We start from the raw sequence: 18,358 nt of genomic DNA on the forward strand, positions 1-18,358 counted from the left end.
AATTGCATTAATGAGAAATTGAACAGGTGTTCCTAATAATCCTTTAGGTGAGTGTAGAACATGCCAGAATAATAAATGTCCTGATCAAATCTAATGACTATATTTGATGTTATGACAATACAAATCTTATGTATTGAATTAAGGCATTTGAATATAAAATATTTTAGCACCAAAAGTTCTTGTTTTTTTTTCTGTCATAGAATTGTGTGCAAATTAAAATACTGTGAACAGGAAGAGCTATTTGGCAATTTCTTTTGGATCTTTGAATTGGAAGTATTGTTTTGTTTCTTTTATTTGTCCTTAAAAATATATAGTTGATTGACACATTTGGCCTCCTCCAGAGGGAAGACCACAGCCAGCAGCACCGATAAAGAACTTTTTGATCTTCTTGCTGATGTAATAATTATACTTCCTGGAGGGGAAGCAACCATTAGGCCTAGGCCCTAAGCCGTGGACCCCCAGAGATTCATTTTCTCCTACATGCCATCCATAGGAGTTTTTTGTTTTTCTCTCCTCCATGCCTAAATGGTTTATTAACTTAAATGTTCACTCACTTTATTCTAGATCATGTAAAATGTTTACAGGTCTATATTTTTATTTTATTGTATTTATGTATTTTATTTTACTGTACATTTGTTGTATGTTTACCAGTCTGTAAAGCGCTCTGTGGCTACCCTGCGAAGGGCGCTATACAAATAAAAATTGATTGATCGATTGATTGATTGATTTAATTGAATTAATCAGACTCACATCTTCCTGTCTATGTATAATGTATTAACAAGATATACAGTTAGGTCCATTAATATTTGGACAGTAACACATTTGTCATCATTTTGGCTCTGTACGCCACCACAATGGATTTGAAAGGAAACAATCAAGATGTGCTTTAAGTTTAGACATTCATCTTTAATTTGAAGATAGTTTTGCCTTCAGTTTTGCCTTATAAATCAAATCAAACCAATCAGAGAGATAGCAAAAACATTAGGTGTGGTCAAATCAACTATTTGGTACATTCTTAAAAAGAAAGAACGCACTGGTGAGCTCAGGAGCACCATAACGCCTGGAAGACCAAGGAAAACAACTGTGGTGGATGACAGAAGAATTATTTCCCTGGTGAAGAAAAACCCCTTCACAAAAGTTGGCCAGATCAAAACACCCTTCAGGAGGTAGGCGTGTCTGTGTCAAAGTCAACAATTAAGAGAAGACTTAAGAGTAAATACAGAGGGTTTACCACAAGATGTAAACAGGAAACAGGAAGACCAAATTAGAGTTTGCCAAGAAAACATCTAAAGAACCCTGTACAGTTCTGGAACAACATCCTTTGGACAGATGAGACAAAGATCAACTTGTTCCAGAATGATGGGAAGAGAAGAGTATGGAGAAGGGAAGGAACTGCTCATGATCCGAAGCATACCACCTCATCTGTGAAGCATGTTATCACATGGGCATGTATGGCTGCCAAGGGAACTGGTTTCCTTGTATTTACTGATGATGTGATGGCTGACAAAAGCAGCAGGATGAATTCTGAAGTGTTTAGGGCTATATTATCTGCTCAGATTCAGCCAAATGCTTCAAAAACTCATTGGACACGCTTCATGGTGCAGATGGACAATGACCTGAAGCATACTGTAAAAGCAACCCAAGACTTTTTTAAGGTGAAGAAGTGGAATGTTCTGCAATGGCCAAGTCAATCACCTGACCTGAATCCAATTGAGCAGCATTTCACTTGCTGAAGGCAAAACTGAAGGCAAAATACCCCAAGAACAAGCAGGAACTAAAGACAGCTGCAGTACGGGCCTGGCAGAACATCACCAGGGAAGAAACCCAGCATCTGGTGATGTCTATGGGTTCCAGACTTCAGGCAGTCATTGAAACTCACAATTTAATTCATGATTATGTTAGTTTGTCCAAATACTTTTGAGCCCCACATATAAAAATTGGTATAATTCCTACACCATTCACCCAATTTGGATGTAACTACCCTCAAATTAAAGATGCAAGTCTACACTTAAAGCACATCTTGATTGTTTCCTTTCAAATCCTTTGTGGTGGCATACAGAGCCAAAATGATGACAAATGTGTCACTGTCCAAATATTTATGGACCCAACTGTATTTAATTGACAATGGCACTTTCTTCTTTGTACCTTTTGTTAGTTGAGCAACATTTTTCTTTTGTAATATTATGAAACCCTAGGAAGTTTTTTGTGTGTGTGTGAAACAACCATTTATTATTTGTATTCTTATTATTTAAAGTTATTATATTATGAAAAACATTAGCAAACTACATCTGTTAATTATACAATCTAGAATTTCACAGAAACACTTACTGGATATTTTATCATAGAAAAAACATGAATTATCCTTGTGATCTAAAATGCATTTTTTTAGTCTCTATCTTCCTTGTGCTCTCTCTATAGTGAATATACCTATATTACTAAAAAACATTAAATAAACCACCTTCTGCTAGTGATGGATTGTACCAGAGTTAATGTTGGCTTTTTTTAAGAGCACCATGACTTCCAGTGCATATTGTGATAATATGGATAACTATGTATGGTCAGCATAGATTATATTTCATTTGGTGGGGGCCCATGCATCTACCAACATGATAAAACCATGTCAAAGAGTTGGCAGTCCAATATTGGTTCAAGGAGAGTAGTGCTGAAAACAGTTTATGGTCTGCTCACAATTCTGATCTCAATCCCACAGTGCTATGGGCTGACATGGCAAGGTAGGGACAGTGGAGAACAATTTATCTCACTGCCTTCTAAAACTGTGCTGCCTGAAGAATTACATTGTATTCAAAAATATGGCAGTATTTATTAAGGCCAGGATTAACCTGAACCCTATTAATTACACTTTGTATTTTGTTTGTTGTCTATTGCTGCATTATTTTTTGATAATATATCATGTTTAATCTTTGTAATGTCTCATAGCAGCTCTGAATCGCAATCTATATAATTTAAAGTGTAATTCCCTTCTCCTTTGTATGTTAACTTGCTTGATATAAAATGGCCTGTGAACCTCTTGTCCTTGGTTTCATAAGGTTTATTACAGATTATTCCCTACTTATCAGTGACAGCAATAAAGACACAAAGACAAAATGCTCTAGGCACTCTAGTTGAAATGTATGTTCAGCAATGATGTTCTTCTGGATATCTAACTAGTTATATAACTCAGAGAGGGAGGTAAAGTCAAGTAAAATACCTGTTATTTTCCTTCCACATGCCTCCTGCTGCTTTGTTTTAAACATTATTTTTAACCTCAACTTGCTGGGACATTCCAACATTTCATTTTAAAATGACATGAGCTGAAAGCTAGAAGCATAATGATGATTTATGATTTACTTTATTATTTTGCTGTATAGTATGTAGGTGTCATTTATTTGCTCAGATATTTTTAAACTACCAGGGACTGCCAGGAGAATAGTATCATCATCTACTAAATGACTAAGCCATTGATTCAAGCACAAGACTCCCATAAAATAGTGAAATATTATACATAAAATACCCAGTTTGCAGTTATCAGATGCTGAAGTAGTTATTTAGACTTGTAAATAATGCATATGTTGCCCTGGCTGTCATATAGAAATGTCAAGTTTCAGCACTGATTAAGATTGCTGGTTTTACAAATGGTGCAATGTCAGGAGGAAGACACTGTATTCTGTGTCTTCTATCCATCAGTCTCTGGCCTATATACTTAATTTAAGTTTCTTTCTTTGTTTGCTACTATAGTTGATAGAAAAGGTTATTTTTAATCCAGGGATACATGCATAATTAATTTAGAACATAATACCAAACCTCAAACAAAAAGACAATACAAAATGTAATTTCATTTGAATTTATTAGTTTAAAGTGCATCTGCATATTCTCATTATATGATCAAAGACTGCAATTTGTAAGTTTCAATATTTCAGAGAAATATATGAATGTGTATCATTTTTATAAATATACAAAAAACACAACACATGATTAAACATACAAGTAGAAATCACAGGAAGGACACATTTAAATAAAATAAATAATAATAAATTAAAATGGGCAGAAACATACAGGAGAATTTACCATACAGCACACAAATCCATGCAAAATCATAATCACCCAGGCAATTTGGCAAGGATTTGAGGTGATGCCTGCCACTCAGTGTTCTGACTTCTATTATTTATATTCAAAACATGCATACTAATATGGACAGAGTTGAGGAGGTTCATTATGGTTTCAATATATGTAACTACCATTTTAAAATATTGAACTAGCTTCTGATCTCCTTATAAACTCCCATCCTAAGGCAGCAAAAATACACTTCAGTTTTCTGTAAACATTAAAATATAACATTTTAAATTGTAGTGGAAACAAAAGAAGAACCCCCCCTCCTCCTTAATTCTGTTTATCCTTAAGACCTATTGTGTGCATGGCTTCGGTTCTCCAAAAAAAATCAGACAAGCTCATGACTGTTCTTTCAATTTGTCCTTTTTTGGTCAGTTTCTAACGTAAGTATGACGACCATGAGGTTTTCTGGATGAGGATCTGTGGCTTCGCCCACTGGCTGGGTATTAGATCCTCATCCCTCACATCGATGTCCTCCTCACTGGAGGCCTCGTACATGGGAACGGCCAGCTCATCCTCGTCCGACCAGTTTTTCTCGTCTCTGTCCTGCAGAGCCTTTTGAGCCTGTAGAGACTGAAAGCACATGAAGCAGACCCTGACAGGTTTGCAAGAGATGCTGCGGATAACAAAGCGATACTTTGAACAGGCGTTGCAAACCACAAAACCGCACTGTCTGCAATGGTGCCGTCTCTGCGTCACAGTGAACTTCTCGGAACAGCGCATGCAGATAGCAGAGGCTCTGTCGGGAATCCAGGTAGCCGCAAAGCTTGTATTTGGCATACGCCCAGACCTCAGTAGCTGTTTTGTCCTGCAGTCCTCAATGTGCTCAATCCAAGCCTGTTTTTCCCTCAGGGAGGCGGCGGACACATAGAAGGACTTTTTGGGGGTTCTGATTAGCCACTGATTTTTCATGTCCAAGCTGTCTTCCAGCTCCTCCACAACAATGTCTTCCAGAGGGATGATGTGCTGATTTTTGTACCAGTGGCCATGGAGAATGATGCTCCCGTAGACCAAAATGTCATTGAAGAGAAAGAACATCTTGGGCTGCGGACTGCGGCGGCACAATTTCATTAGTCTCCCTTCCCCCACGAGAACTCTTCCAGGTTTGGCAAGAGGTTTCCCTGATGGGCCAAACAAGCTCTCAACCGCTGCAATGCGGGTCACATTCTCTTCTGTGAATGCCAGTCTCTCCACCATTTTGGCTCTGTGTGTTCCAATCTGAAGGAAACACAATGTGAAAATAGAATTAATATTACAAATATTTGTTTATGTTTAATGAAAAATAAATCAATGCAGACAGAGCGAGTTGCGTGAATGAATAAATAAATACATCACTGGAGATGCACACTAAACAAATTAAGAGTAACAGCCAAAAGTCATCTGAAGTAAATTTTTATGTTTTTCTAAGTGATTTATTTTATGATAAAAGACTGTGAAAAAAACAGTGAAACCAAAAAATACCTTTTGTGTTATCTCCGTAAAATGTTTGAGTAGGTTTGCTTCTTGTAGCTTTCTGAGAGAGTTCCAGGTGAAAGTTATCAATCGCTCTTCACTCTTAGCGTTGTGTTCGCATTGGGAGTGTGCACAGCTCTTAGTTCCCTGCAGTAATGGTGATGAAACCTCTAGCATGCCCTTTTATGTAGTTTCATTCTGCATTTCCTGGTGTGGGGACTTCCAGTAAGGCGTTACTTGACTTACCGATTACAACTGATAAGGCCCCCTTTACTTGTCCTTCAGAAATTTACCCTGAATTAGCCTTTTCTTTTCGCTATTTGATTTACTATCAAGCCACTTTACTGCACACATATTATCCAAATGTTCAATTCCAAAGACGACATTTAATATTGTGCTTGGAACAACAATGAAGGTTTTCAAACTTCCCTTCACACACACACACACACACACACACACACATACACACACACATTTTAATACACCTCTGTTTTAAGGAAACATTACCTTGAAAATGTGTTTGTTTTCAAGCATTTTTTGTTTTGAGTGTAGAGGAACTATCTGTTAGTTTTTTCCCCCTTCAGAATACGAGAACAGACCTTTCATGCTAGATGAAAAAGAAAGCCACACTTAGATTAGTAGCAATATTCTGGTATCTTATAGATCATATTCTGTTAGCATATATTTATATATATATATGTATTAAGACATTTGTATTAAAACTCTCAACATCAGAAAATATATTTAATGTGGCCTTTCATATAGGTGTTTAAATTAATAAACCATTAAAAGCTAAGCATATACGCATTAAAATGGGTAAGGGCAATATTTACTTTAAATTAACTGATGGACAACTTATTTTCTATAATACTTGTAATATTTCTGTATAGTTATAAGTACAGGTCTGGCCAATAGGAATTTTAAATGAAAAAAGGTGCAGAAGTGAAACCATATGTGCATTGTTGGATTTGTTTGCAAAAGAGTTATATATGAATGCTTCTTTGCAGTCACCTCTAACTAAAACCTCTGCAACTCTCTGATGAACAAAATTAAAAAGGAGAAGGGTTTCAGAGATAAGAGTAGCCATTTCCTTGAATCACAGATTGGTGTTTCTCATGGCCTTTTGTTTTTTGTTCAATACCAACTTGGTAAACATTCAAGAGACTTGCAAGACCCACCCAGACAGGATTGTTCACTTGTTCAAAACAATGGACCAATCTCATAGCCTGCAATTCAGACTGCACAAATACCATATACCACAAATGGCATATAATTTGAGATTTGAAAACCCCAGTTCAATGAATTTATGTCTACAGCTTTATATTTGTTGGCTTTATTTAACACTAAATTTTAGAAATTTCATGGAAAAAATGCATGTAGTTAAGCACTACAGGAATGAGTATATGCAAGGAATTCTTGCATGTCTTCGCATGAAGACAACACTACAGCTGAGGTCATAGTTCCTTTATTAGGTTTTGGTGGGAAAAAACAGGAAGCTGTCATCTTTGCCACAAACATTTCCAAATTATTACATTTCCATGATGTCTACTCCGGCATAAGCCTTTGCAATCACAAAACAGTTGTTTGGATGATAAAAAAGTATACAAAATTAATGATATAAATATATATATAAAAACATATCTCCCAGACTCCCACTATGAATCAGTAACATTAGGATGTCACAGAGTTCCTTTTATGTTTTGTTTAAAGGATGCAACCCAACTCAGTATGAGTCAAGAGCAGAACTGAAAATGTTAATAATGAATTACTATCCCTAATAAACTGAATTTAAATGTCATAAGAACAGTATGGCTGGATAATGAGCAAGAAAAAATAAAAAAAATGTAAAAAATCACTAAACTATTTAGTGTAATGAAATAGTTTAACATTAAATTAATCATTATGAATGGTTTCATATAAACTGTCAGTCGCCCTGGATAGCCTAGCTTCTGCTAATAAATAAATAATAATAATAATATAAACTTATATAACAAAATGCTGTATGTAGGTTTCAGTCCTAAACAAGCATATTATTTTTGCAGCTCCTGTAGGCCTAGATTACTTGTAAGTCAATGTCACATGCAGTTTGCAGCTTGTGGATCATGATCAGTTTAAAAACACTCCTAGTGCTCAGTACTGTTTAGGGTTCCATCAGCTGTCCTTCAAAGAACAATAGGAAGTGTGTAAATTGTGTGATTCAGAATTGTAGGCTGAAAAATATGACAGAAGATTCTGCCTGCTGAAACAAGACGCATCCAAACTTAAAAATGAGGCTAAAAAGTATAAACTTATCAAACATATTTTCTTCACGAGGAGAAGTCACTAAAAAGCTTAAATGAATGGCTAACATTTATAAGTGATCATCAAAATTGCTATTCCTAGTTATTTTTATCATTTGGCCTGAACCTCATCACACAAGCTGTTTAGTTTGAGAAGCCACCTGTCATAATTTAAGACAATACCAAAAAAATAAAATATAAAAATTATGATTTTAATTTTAATTTAATAACCACTTTTATGGACAGGTGAAGTTATACACTTTTTCTGGCCTTGGACATACACATTATTTTATTTCCCCGTAAAGGGGTGAGCATTTACTTTTGCAAGCCAAGCCAACATCAACAACTTAGACCAAAGAGTATCGATAACGCTAAGACTTTCAGAGCACTTGAGGGAATGTAGAGCACTGCAGAGCACCTGAGGGAAAAAGTGAAAAGTACCTAGATTAATTAATTTAGTTCAGCTGTTCTAATAATGATGTAAGATACCAATACATACATTTACAACATACATTTAAAAGTGTTTATACTGCTATTTTCAGCCAGCTTCATCTTTCTCCTCTGTATACATATTGAACATTTTACATTTGGCAATAATATTAAAAAAAAACAATGTGAGGATTATACCTGACTATGCATAAAATGTAGTTTGAGAAAAAAAGTTAATAAACAGCAACCTTTGGTAAGGATTTGGCTGAACAAGCTTTTCAAGGGTGAAGCTCTTAACCAGAAAATACTCCACCTCTTGTGTAAAGTTACACATGGCCTGGAAAACACAGAGTGGAATTCACAGTGTTTCCTCATATTATGGAATGTAGACGGATCTAAATGAGAAGGTAGATAACTGCAGTTGACTGAAATAAATGTTTCCTTCTGAATGGATGCCAACTGAAATTGAGCATAGAAAAAGTACCGAATTATACCCAGTTTCACGGAATATCTAAGACAATGAGATTTCAACATATACTACTTATTACTGTTCCTGGACTTCAGATCCTAGTATGCCTTTAATCCTAGTTGATAATTTATAACATTTTGTCCCCCTACAAAGGACCTCAAACTTCCAGACCTCAACAATGTGATATAGGTTGTAGATGCTATCATCTTGTGATTGTCCATGAAGATGACAGACACTTGTATTTGTTATGGTTCACAATTAACACTTTAAACCAAAAGAGCTTCCTTAGAGTGATGTAACACTGCACATTTCTCATTTTACAGTGAATCAGGGAAAATCATTTTGCAAGACTATTACAAATACTGAGTACCAAATAACTTCTACTGACTAACAAGACTAAGGAGTTTCAATAGATTTCTCAGAATGTGTTACAATTTATTGTCATTGCTGTAGAGTCCCCATCCTACATGATAACAACAAGACATGTATTTCAGTATCAGTCATTTTTCCAAATAAGATTGAATGCCAGTACATATTGAGGTTTCCAAAACATTCATAACCTGACACAAACTAGCACGAGGTTTAACAGGGTAGAGAGTACATTCATTGCAAAACCTAAGGAGGTATCTGTTGGGATATATTTGTTGATGCTAAGAAATAGGAAGTAAACATAAGCTCCACATTTTAAAAAAGTTCTTTAGATTTATTCAAGAGAAACAACTTTGAAAACAACGCATCTCATAATCGTTCAGCCATTTGCACTTCTGCCCATTTTAGCATATTGCTCAGTGTTGTTATCAGTCAAGCTTATGATAAGGCTTTCTGTAAAAAGCCATGAGTCCTAACAGTCACACAACTCTACACTCCCTTCCTTTTTCAGTAATGATCAGTCCAGATTATATATATGCCCCCCCGTGCTGTAGTTCGCACAGGGAAACACAGTGATGAATTAGGCATTATATAATTCTAATGGAATGCTGTAAAACCAGACTTAAATAAATAAGACCAAACCAGCATTCTGTAACCAGCACAAGTACAAAACAACAAACTAGCAGTAATAATAAATAATTGTCTTGCAGTCAAACAAAGAGTCAGTTTTTGTATACAATTACATAATACATTCCTGCATTTCTCTATTGCGAATTGGTCTCCATTTAACTGCATTGATTCAAGGTTGTGCATCATAACCATGTGCGTGTGGATATTTTAATGGATCAAAGAATTACATTTTCCACCCTAAATGTAAAAGCACAAAATGCTGCAAACATATTTGTAGCTAATTGCTAATTCTTAATGCAATACCCATGCGAGAAGAACATTCTTGATGCGTTTTGCCGTACAGAGCTATGTCGCCACATAAAATGTAATTTTGTACATTTCCATAACACAACAAGATCAACATTCCATTGCCAGATCAAGTGTTGGTTTATAGGTTTTATATATGAACCTTACTTGTAGAATACAGATTGTTCCAGTATTCTTTAGCTTTGGCACCATCAGCGTGGGAAAAAAGAGCACAAACCGATTTGCTCTGGCAACATCTGGTACTGGGCATTATGAGGTACTAAATGAGGGGTTCCCTTAAGAAATAACACGTATAGATCCTTTTTTACAACTGTGAGTGAAAGAAAAAAAAAAAAAAAAAAAAGTTTCTTTCAAGTACTTAGAAGTTTATCACAGGCAATTACCTCGCAGCACTTTATCAAAGTGCCCTGAGTGAACCCTGTCACACACTTCAGGGGATGCCCCTCAGAGGCATGGAAAACTACAATGCTGTGACTAAGAAAACAGATGATTTATCCATATGACTAAAGTTCAACAAACGACTGCCAGGAGGATTGTTCCGCTTCACCGTAAAAGCAAAAGGAGGCAAACGGAAAGAGGGACAGGTCTTGTGTCCACACACCACCTGCTGGATAAAAACATCATGGCAGGTTTCTACTGAATAGAGAGGGGTTTCATCAAAGCAGATAGGGACGTATCTCAACTGATGTTCCTTGAAAGATTACTTAAAATGCTTCATGTGTCTCAATACATCCTGTACTTATTTGCTAAGAAACAATTTAATCTTACGAGGCTACATAACTATTCAGGAGGCAATTATCTTGAAAAAGGAAAGCTATCAAAACACAAACTGTTAAGCAAGAAATGAATTACAGAACATCTTGGTGGGGTTCATTTTCAAGACAGATAAACATAATGACATAAACATTAAGTGATTCATCTGACAAGTTATCATTGATCAAGTTTCACCTAAGAAACTATTTACAGCAAAATGTATTTTTCCATCTGTAATTACTAACAAATTGCCTGCATACACAGTAAATTCACCAGTACTGAATTAACTCCAACAGTGTTAAAATTAACTCTAAAAAGTGTTTATATAATACACACTCACCAGAGTAAAATTAACACTTTCAACAGAGTTGGCATTTTTACACTGCATCAGTTAAACGTTCTGAGGGAGTTAAATAAGCAACTCTTAAAAGTGTTTATTTTATTTTATTTAACACTGCACTACTCTCATCAGTGTTAACTCTATTAGTCCATTAATTTGTTAAACCCCTGTTTGCTTTTATCAATCAAGCAATAACTAGCATTACCACAAGATCTGCTTCTATACACTCTGGATGATCAGAAACGTGTGCATGTGTATAATTGATACTGTGTATTAAAATCTAGCAGTCCTTGTAAAAAAATGGTTTACATTTTACTTTCCAGTAAATAAATACTCAGACCCAATCAAACACACAAACTGGTCAGGCATATACAGATAGTGCTTAAAAACACCACCACAAACCGATACATAGCCAAACATTCTGGTTTGAGGTTAACTCAAAGACATGAATTCAAAGTTAGGGTAGAAAAATCTGACAACACAAATATAAATACATTGGTGGGTACATTTTACCCTCAAACAATAATTAATGTACAATCATTAACATTAACATTTATTTATACAATTATTAAGAAAAAAAATAAAACCATAAAAAAACAATTATTCAGGAAACTACCACAATGCATTGTGGGTATGGTAAATTCTTTGGTTTTACACCAGTACAGTGTAAAATCAACACTCTTTAATTTGACACCCGGTATTAACACTGACTCTCAAGATGGTTTAACTCTCAAAGTGTCAACTGAATCTTTTTAGTGTTGAAACAACACTGATTTTAACACTATATTGTTAACACTGGGATTTCAAAACTACAGATTTTGCTGTGTACATTCTGTAAATGAGAAAAGCTGGAATACTTTACTATTGAGTAGTAAGCATTTTTATTAAAAACAAAATTACAGTTTTTCAAGTTTTATAAGCATTCTGACATGTAAGACTCCTTAGAACAGGTCTCTCCTTAGGATCATTGTGGATTGTTACACTTTTATTTTGTAACTGAACAACCAAGGAAGTGATTGTAAACAGTAAAATATAAACCTCTTCCAAAAAATAATATTTACACACACACACACACACAAGTAAAGAGTTCAAAACATTAGAGCAGGATACGACATAAATCAATCCAGATCTAATGGTCAGATTTCACGTGACCTACTTAACTACTTACAAGCAGTTCACGTTTTTTCTCAAAACCCCTGCGCCAGTACATTTTGAAAGAGGCAGAGTTAATTTAAATGGTCTGAACAGTAATGCCTATTTGCCAATGCATCCTCGTTAGATATAATCTGATTAGCATTAAACTGGAGAAATTAAAAGCATAAAGGAACTGAATGACTTTCTATATAAAAAAAAAGGAAAAGAAGATGTTTCTCCAGAGACGAGCTAATCAATAGGCTTTTCCGAGAAGCTGAACTCCTTTTATATCCTATCTGGCAGCTGCAAAACTCTTCCCATTAGTCTCTGTGGAGCAACTGGTGATGTTTCTGAAGGAGCTTCTTCAGCTACATTGGCTCTTAATTAAAGGTCTATGGTTCCTTTCACTTTAAATTTCTTCGCAGAGCGCTCGCTTGATCTGAGCTGGAACTTACTGCCATAGATATGGGACACAAAACCATCAATTTCCACGCTGAACACACTGTTGCGCTTTGGGATAACTGTTGGGGGAGAAAAAAAGTATTACAGTATTCACAAAGTTACTGAAAAACATGAATGTCCACAGAAACAAACACATCTTTGACTTTGAGATGAGAATAAATATAAGATGGATGCACACCTTTTACTTTGTCCTCTTGAGTAATAATTTTGAACACATGCTTCAGTTCTTGTAAAAGGATTCCTGTTGTGCCCACATAAGATGGACATTTAGATTTGACCACTGTGGAAAAAATACATAAAACATGAACTCAAAAATAAAGTACAATGCTGCTTAGAGTAGTGGCAAAGATTTCCAAAAGCTTCAGTTCACTTGCAATCACAAGAAAAACTGTAATTATACTTAAATAAATCAATTACCTGTAATAATAGCACCGTGGAAATCTGCCTTTAGTAACTTATTCTGTATCATCTGAGGATTGCTAAAAAATAAAATAAACAAAAGTGAACCTACTGCTTTTATTTAATTAATAATATTACATCCAACTAAAATCCCTGCTTGGACTATAGGTGTTGGTTTTTGGCAAAATCAGTATATGAAATAACTTACATTTCTAATTAACTTTAAAGTAATGATCTGAAAGAATCATCCTACTGTGAAATGATATTTTCATTCTCATTATGGGCACCCAGTTTGTTCATACTAACACACCATTTTGTTTCTTGGAATTAAACCACATAATTAAACAGTTTCTCAAGTTGCTCGCTATGTGTCTCACTGGGTTAGAATTTTCATTGATGATAATATTTGACTTATTGGACATGGCCCTTAAACAGTAGCTGAAGTAAATGATTTGAAAAGATAATTAAAATTAAAAATTATAATGGGAGCTGGTGCTGTCTTTTAATTAAAATTCCTTGTGCAGATAACGTTGGGCTTTATTTTGAATAGAGAGTTGATCGCTTTCCCCAGTATGAGTATCTACAATGACGGTAAAAAAATGAATCTGCTTGCTTCCACCATTATGATTTGATCTAAATACGTATGCATATGATACCTTTCAGGTCTGAGTCCATTACAAAGATCACGAATGTATTGTTTCCATAACTCATGCAAAGGCAAGAAGAGTTCATATCTGCAAAACAAACAAAAAACACATCTGAAATATATGAAAAACTGCACACATCAATTATCATCAGTACTATTCGGGCAACCAACTCTCTTCCTTTCCACACATGCCATCAAACATATTGTATTCATTTACAAGTTCCTATTCATTGCACATCTGACATTCGTTTTAGAGAATTTATATAAATATGTATATTGTAAAAGAAAAAACTTGATTTTCAGTACTGACTTCTGTTGCTCTGGCCTTAGATCAAATATCTTCATTTGCCTTCTCTGCTTGGCATTGAGACCCTTTGCCTTCTTCATCTTTTTCTTCTGTGTTTTCTTGACGAAATATTCAAGTACTACCGCCTTGTGAACCAAAACCTGCTGGATTTCCTCTTGTTTGAGCGGCATGCTGTTTTTCAGAAAAGCATCCGTGAAGGCTTGTGCCTGATTGACATCCTGAGACTGTTAAAGGAGGAGAGGCAGGAAATGTGTTATTGCTGCAGTTAAAAGGTTACAAATCACTTCATCACTTCCCTTCTTTTGAGTTACACAGTCTGTATCATCAAAATGCACTGACAACTTGCAGTAGGAGCTAGAAAGTGGAATTCAGATGCAAAAGAGCATATTATTAACATAAATGAGTGCACACTAAGGCTTTTGTTCATAACCACATCAGAACACTTTTCAAGCTCATTTTATACCAAACAAAAACAGTTACATCTTAACCCACTACATAAATATATGTACTGCACTGTCTCCAATTAAGCAGTGTTTTGAGGCAGCAGAGGGCAGCAAAGAACAACAGGCTTTAAAGGAAGACCAACATTACCTGGATTTCCAGAATATGAGCCTGATCCTCTGGTAAACCGGATTGTATTAAACCTAAAATGAACCACATTGTAAAAATATCAGCTGACCAGTCACAAACCGAACGTCTTATTTTCCTTTCAAAATAGTAACAGTTTCATATTTGTTACATGAATTTGATCAATACGGCTAAGAAAAACACATGTTCTATACATTTATATAAACAGCTTTCATCACTAAAAGGAATGATTTGTATTTTGTCTGTAGATCAGGACTAACTGTCAATGCATGCATCATTAGCACTGACCATGAGATGTTCAGATGTAAAACAAATTATAACAGCCAGCCATCTTTTAATTTGTTTAAAGCTATACATCGGCATGCAGGTTTAAACAGAAAGCTTAGAAACAGACTAAAAAAAGCGATATACTTACGCTCCATTGCTTTATTCGCCCCTTTACTTCAGCCACTAAACACGTAAAGTTACTCCACACAACGTGCTTGCGGGAAAGACTTCCGCCACGCAGTTACGTACTACAGACCAGAGCAGTAGAGAAACGATAAATCGCTTTTAAGGAGTGTTAAATCATCCGGATAAATCCATTAGCAAGCCATTATGCTGGTGAAGGCAAATAGTAGCTTGTGTGGCTTTTGTCTATCTACCAATATACAGATTTAAAATGCCTCACTGACAAGAATTTTAGAAAGCAAAACGTATTTCTCTCTCATATGCATATAAACACTACACATATAGTGTATAGGCAATATATTACCAGATTTGCTTGTATGTTATTTAATTTAAAACATTTAAATTATTTACTGAAATACAGTGCAAACAGTTGATTGTGCAATCTATCCATATAACTCACACTACTACAGAAAACCGGATCACAACCATGGAAGATTCGTTTTCAGAATCGTCTTCTGTAACCCTGGATCACCGTGTATCCCTGGTGATTGTTTTGGCTTTATTGTATGACTTGGGTCACATGCTTTAATCATACTTCTCTTGGTATTACAACAGTTCAGTAACTTGGGTGAGTTAATCTTGTGCTGACAAAATAAGAACGATGTGTGAAATGTCAGATTGGGACATCCTGTCCAGCACAGGCCAACATTTTTTGTGTTGTGAATGAAAAGCAAGTGAAGTGTGGAGGAAAACTTGTTCTGTCCCAGGGTTGAAGAGTTCTACTGATTCAATGACAGTTTCTGTGATGGGTTGGTGAATAGCTCAACCTTGGCCTTCTCCCAGCTGTGGCCTAATCTACTCTCAAAGGTTTTTCCCCTTTATAAAAGAACACAAACATGGTTCAATGGAAAACGAGGACATTAGTGATACACATAGCTGTTTATTTATTGACCCCCACAGCCTGTTTCTTTAATTAAACTAAACTATACTTTAAAATACGGAATAAGGAATTATGGTGAAATATACATAAATATACATGTATCTGGTTCAAACAATTTGTATTACTTTTTAATATATATTATTTCACTTAGTGTATTTATTTATAGATGTGTTTTGGCTAAACTATGAGTCTGAATCTGAATATATACATCAATACATAAATACATATATAATACAGTGTGTTGTTTATGTTTCTTTGTCTTATAATCGTTGAAGCAAATTTAACCCCATTTTCTGACAATCAAATATCCTTTTGTTGTCTACTGACAAAGACAGATTTTATGTTTTCTGTCAGATATATCATGTGGTGCTGCTTTCAGGTTTCTAAAAGGCATCACATTTTCCAAGTAAGTAAGTAATTAATTTGAAAAGCACACAAAACAAATAAATTGATATTGTTTATATGATTACACTTACCTTTGTTGCTTGGAAACATTTTAGATGGAACATTCTACCCCAGACAGAGATAATCCTTCCAAATTTTCTGCATATTGAAAGCAATAAAGAAAACCCTACAGTTAACACTGCAATTTTTGAAAGCACCATGGCACTATTAAGAAAAGCAATTATGGCACCATAATGTGTCTTCAGTAATAATCATAAGAAAACATGGCAACTAAAAACTAAATAAATCACAGGTTGCATTCAACAGATAAACAAAAATACCAATACACATATATTTAAAATATTGCCAACTGTTGCAGCTTCCCAAATTAGGTCTGAATCATAGCATATCATATCCAGACTATGTTATGTTGCTGATGTTGAACATATACTGCTTGAATGTATTTATTTTGGAATACAAAAAACCAACATTTGTTATATTTCGATACGAGGACACTATCCAAAGAGGGAGCGGCTTTACCATTGTTACCTTGTGAATGGAAGTTAACTACCAAAGCTGCTTGTAGGCCACTGTACTGCTTCCCCCTCTGACAGATCTGTTGCAAACTCTGATATCCACACTCTCTTTTTCTTCCTACCTGGCGCCTTGATGTAGTGCTGGACATGCTTTCCACAGCTCCCTTTGACTCGCTTTTTTTGGCTGAGTTGAAGCTGGATTCCTTCAATAGTTTTTGCTGGCCATTGTATTTGCAAAATGCATAAGAGAATTACATGCACTGTATGTGCTCCTTCCTTGTGCGTGCTTTGCAGGTGACAGCTCCAGGGTTTCGCTTCGGCCTAACCCTGCATTCCTCCTGAAATGCATCTCTCTCTTCCATGTGAACAGGCTGGTAGGGCTGATGGCATTCCATCCTCCTCCTTTCTCTTCGGAGGAGAGTTGGCCGCACAGGTGGTGCGTGTGTTGCAGTGTTACATGGACTGTACCAAGGGGCTCAGTTGCATGGACCAATTATTTGTGTCCTATGGTGCATGGACGCAGGGGTAGGCACTGTCCAAACAGCACTTGTCCCATTGGATGGTTGACAGTATTGCCATGTCCTACGAATCTGCTGGCATCCCAATGCCTGAGAATGGCAAGTGCCCCTCTGACTGAAATCTGTGTGGCTGTGAGCTGGGCTTTGCTGCACACTTTCATTTGGTTTTACACACTAGATGTGACAGGACTGACGTCTTATATTGGGAATCCAGTGTTGGCTTCAGTCGAGCCTCATTAGCCTGTTGGCACTGGCTCATGGCCCCTTGTTTGTTGATGGTTGATCTGTGGCTTCCCCTTCAGCTCTGACCTTTCTTCTACTTGTCTGCCAACCTCTATCTGCGTATCTTTGTAGGCCGTAGGCCTCGGATGTTGCTGTTGTTAACCGTTTCCCTCCCACATTGCTGTTTCCCTGGCAGTTGAACATGACCCTCAGTTTTGGCTGCTTCACTGGGTTGGCTCTTGGTAGAGTGATCTTGTCTCTGCTCCTGACACTCTTTATGGGTGGTGCACTGCTCCCTGTTGGATCCTGCTGCTGCTCTTCTCATGTATTTATTTATTTTTCATTTGGAATACTATCCATCCCAGTAGAGCTTGGCTTTGTGTTGTGACCCTGCTCCTTGTGTTGTTTTGGGTAAGGGGCAATTCTCTGTTCTCTGCCCCCTCTTATTTCTTATCTCCCATTAGTGTATGCTCTGGGCCTTCTCCTGGTTTGTGTGGATCCCAGTAGACCAGATGCTAAGTCTGGCTTCTGGGGGTCTGACGGGTAGTGTGCAGGTGCTATTGCCCATCCTCTCCATTAGAGCTGAGCTTGTTGACATAGACCCCTCCCACTTTGAGTATTATCTTCTTTCTTAAATAACTGGGGTTGCATTCACAAACCTGTCTTATATTTTGGAAAACAGCAGACTTCTTCTGACC

General features: G+C 36.2%; 2 protein-coding genes across 2 annotated transcripts; both read right to left on the minus strand.

Moving 5' to 3' along the window:
- Positions 1 to 3,834: 3,834 nt before the first annotated feature.
- plekhf1 (pleckstrin homology domain containing, family F (with FYVE domain) member 1) lies at positions 3,835 to 5,710 on the minus strand. The gene is made up of 2 exons (XM_066713688.1): positions 5,569 to 5,710; positions 3,835 to 5,325 (listed from the first exon to the last, which is right to left on the minus strand). The coding sequence occupies exon 2, from the start codon at positions 5,302 to 5,304 to the stop codon at positions 4,486 to 4,488; it is 819 nt and encodes a 272-aa protein (XP_066569785.1). The 5' UTR covers positions 5,305 to 5,325; positions 5,569 to 5,710; the 3' UTR covers positions 3,835 to 4,485.
- A 6,286-nt stretch (positions 5,711 to 11,996) lies between these two features.
- On the minus strand, positions 11,997 to 15,216 carry pop4 (POP4 homolog, ribonuclease P/MRP subunit). Its single transcript, XM_066713689.1, has 7 exons — positions 15,086 to 15,216; positions 14,674 to 14,726; positions 14,086 to 14,306; positions 13,786 to 13,863; positions 13,148 to 13,209; positions 12,909 to 13,010; positions 11,997 to 12,789 (listed from the first exon to the last, which is right to left on the minus strand). The coding sequence occupies exons 1-7, from the start codon at positions 15,090 to 15,092 to the stop codon at positions 12,653 to 12,655; spliced, it is 660 nt and encodes a 219-aa protein (XP_066569786.1). The 5' UTR covers positions 15,093 to 15,216; the 3' UTR covers positions 11,997 to 12,652.
- Between the last annotated feature and the right edge of the window lie 3,142 nt (positions 15,217 to 18,358).

The sequence above is a fragment of the Amia ocellicauda genome, chromosome 9 (genome assembly GCF_036373705.1).
Source record: "Amia ocellicauda isolate fAmiCal2 chromosome 9, fAmiCal2.hap1, whole genome shotgun sequence".
Taxonomy (NCBI): domain Eukaryota; kingdom Metazoa; phylum Chordata; class Actinopteri; order Amiiformes; family Amiidae; genus Amia; species Amia ocellicauda.

Coding starts and splice junctions, on each gene's coding strand:
- plekhf1 (XM_066713688.1), bottom strand. CDS start 5,304: ATGGTGGAGAGACTGGCATTCACAGAAGAGAATGTGACCCGCATTGCA.
- pop4 (XM_066713689.1), bottom strand. Junction 14,307..14,673: donor CTCATATTCTGGAAATCCAG/GTAATGTTGGTC, acceptor CTCCTTTAACAG/TCTCAGGATGTCAATCAGGC. Junction 13,210..13,785: donor AATGGACTCAGACCTGAAAG/GTATCATATGCA, acceptor TTTATTTTTTAG/CAATCCTCAGATGATACAGA.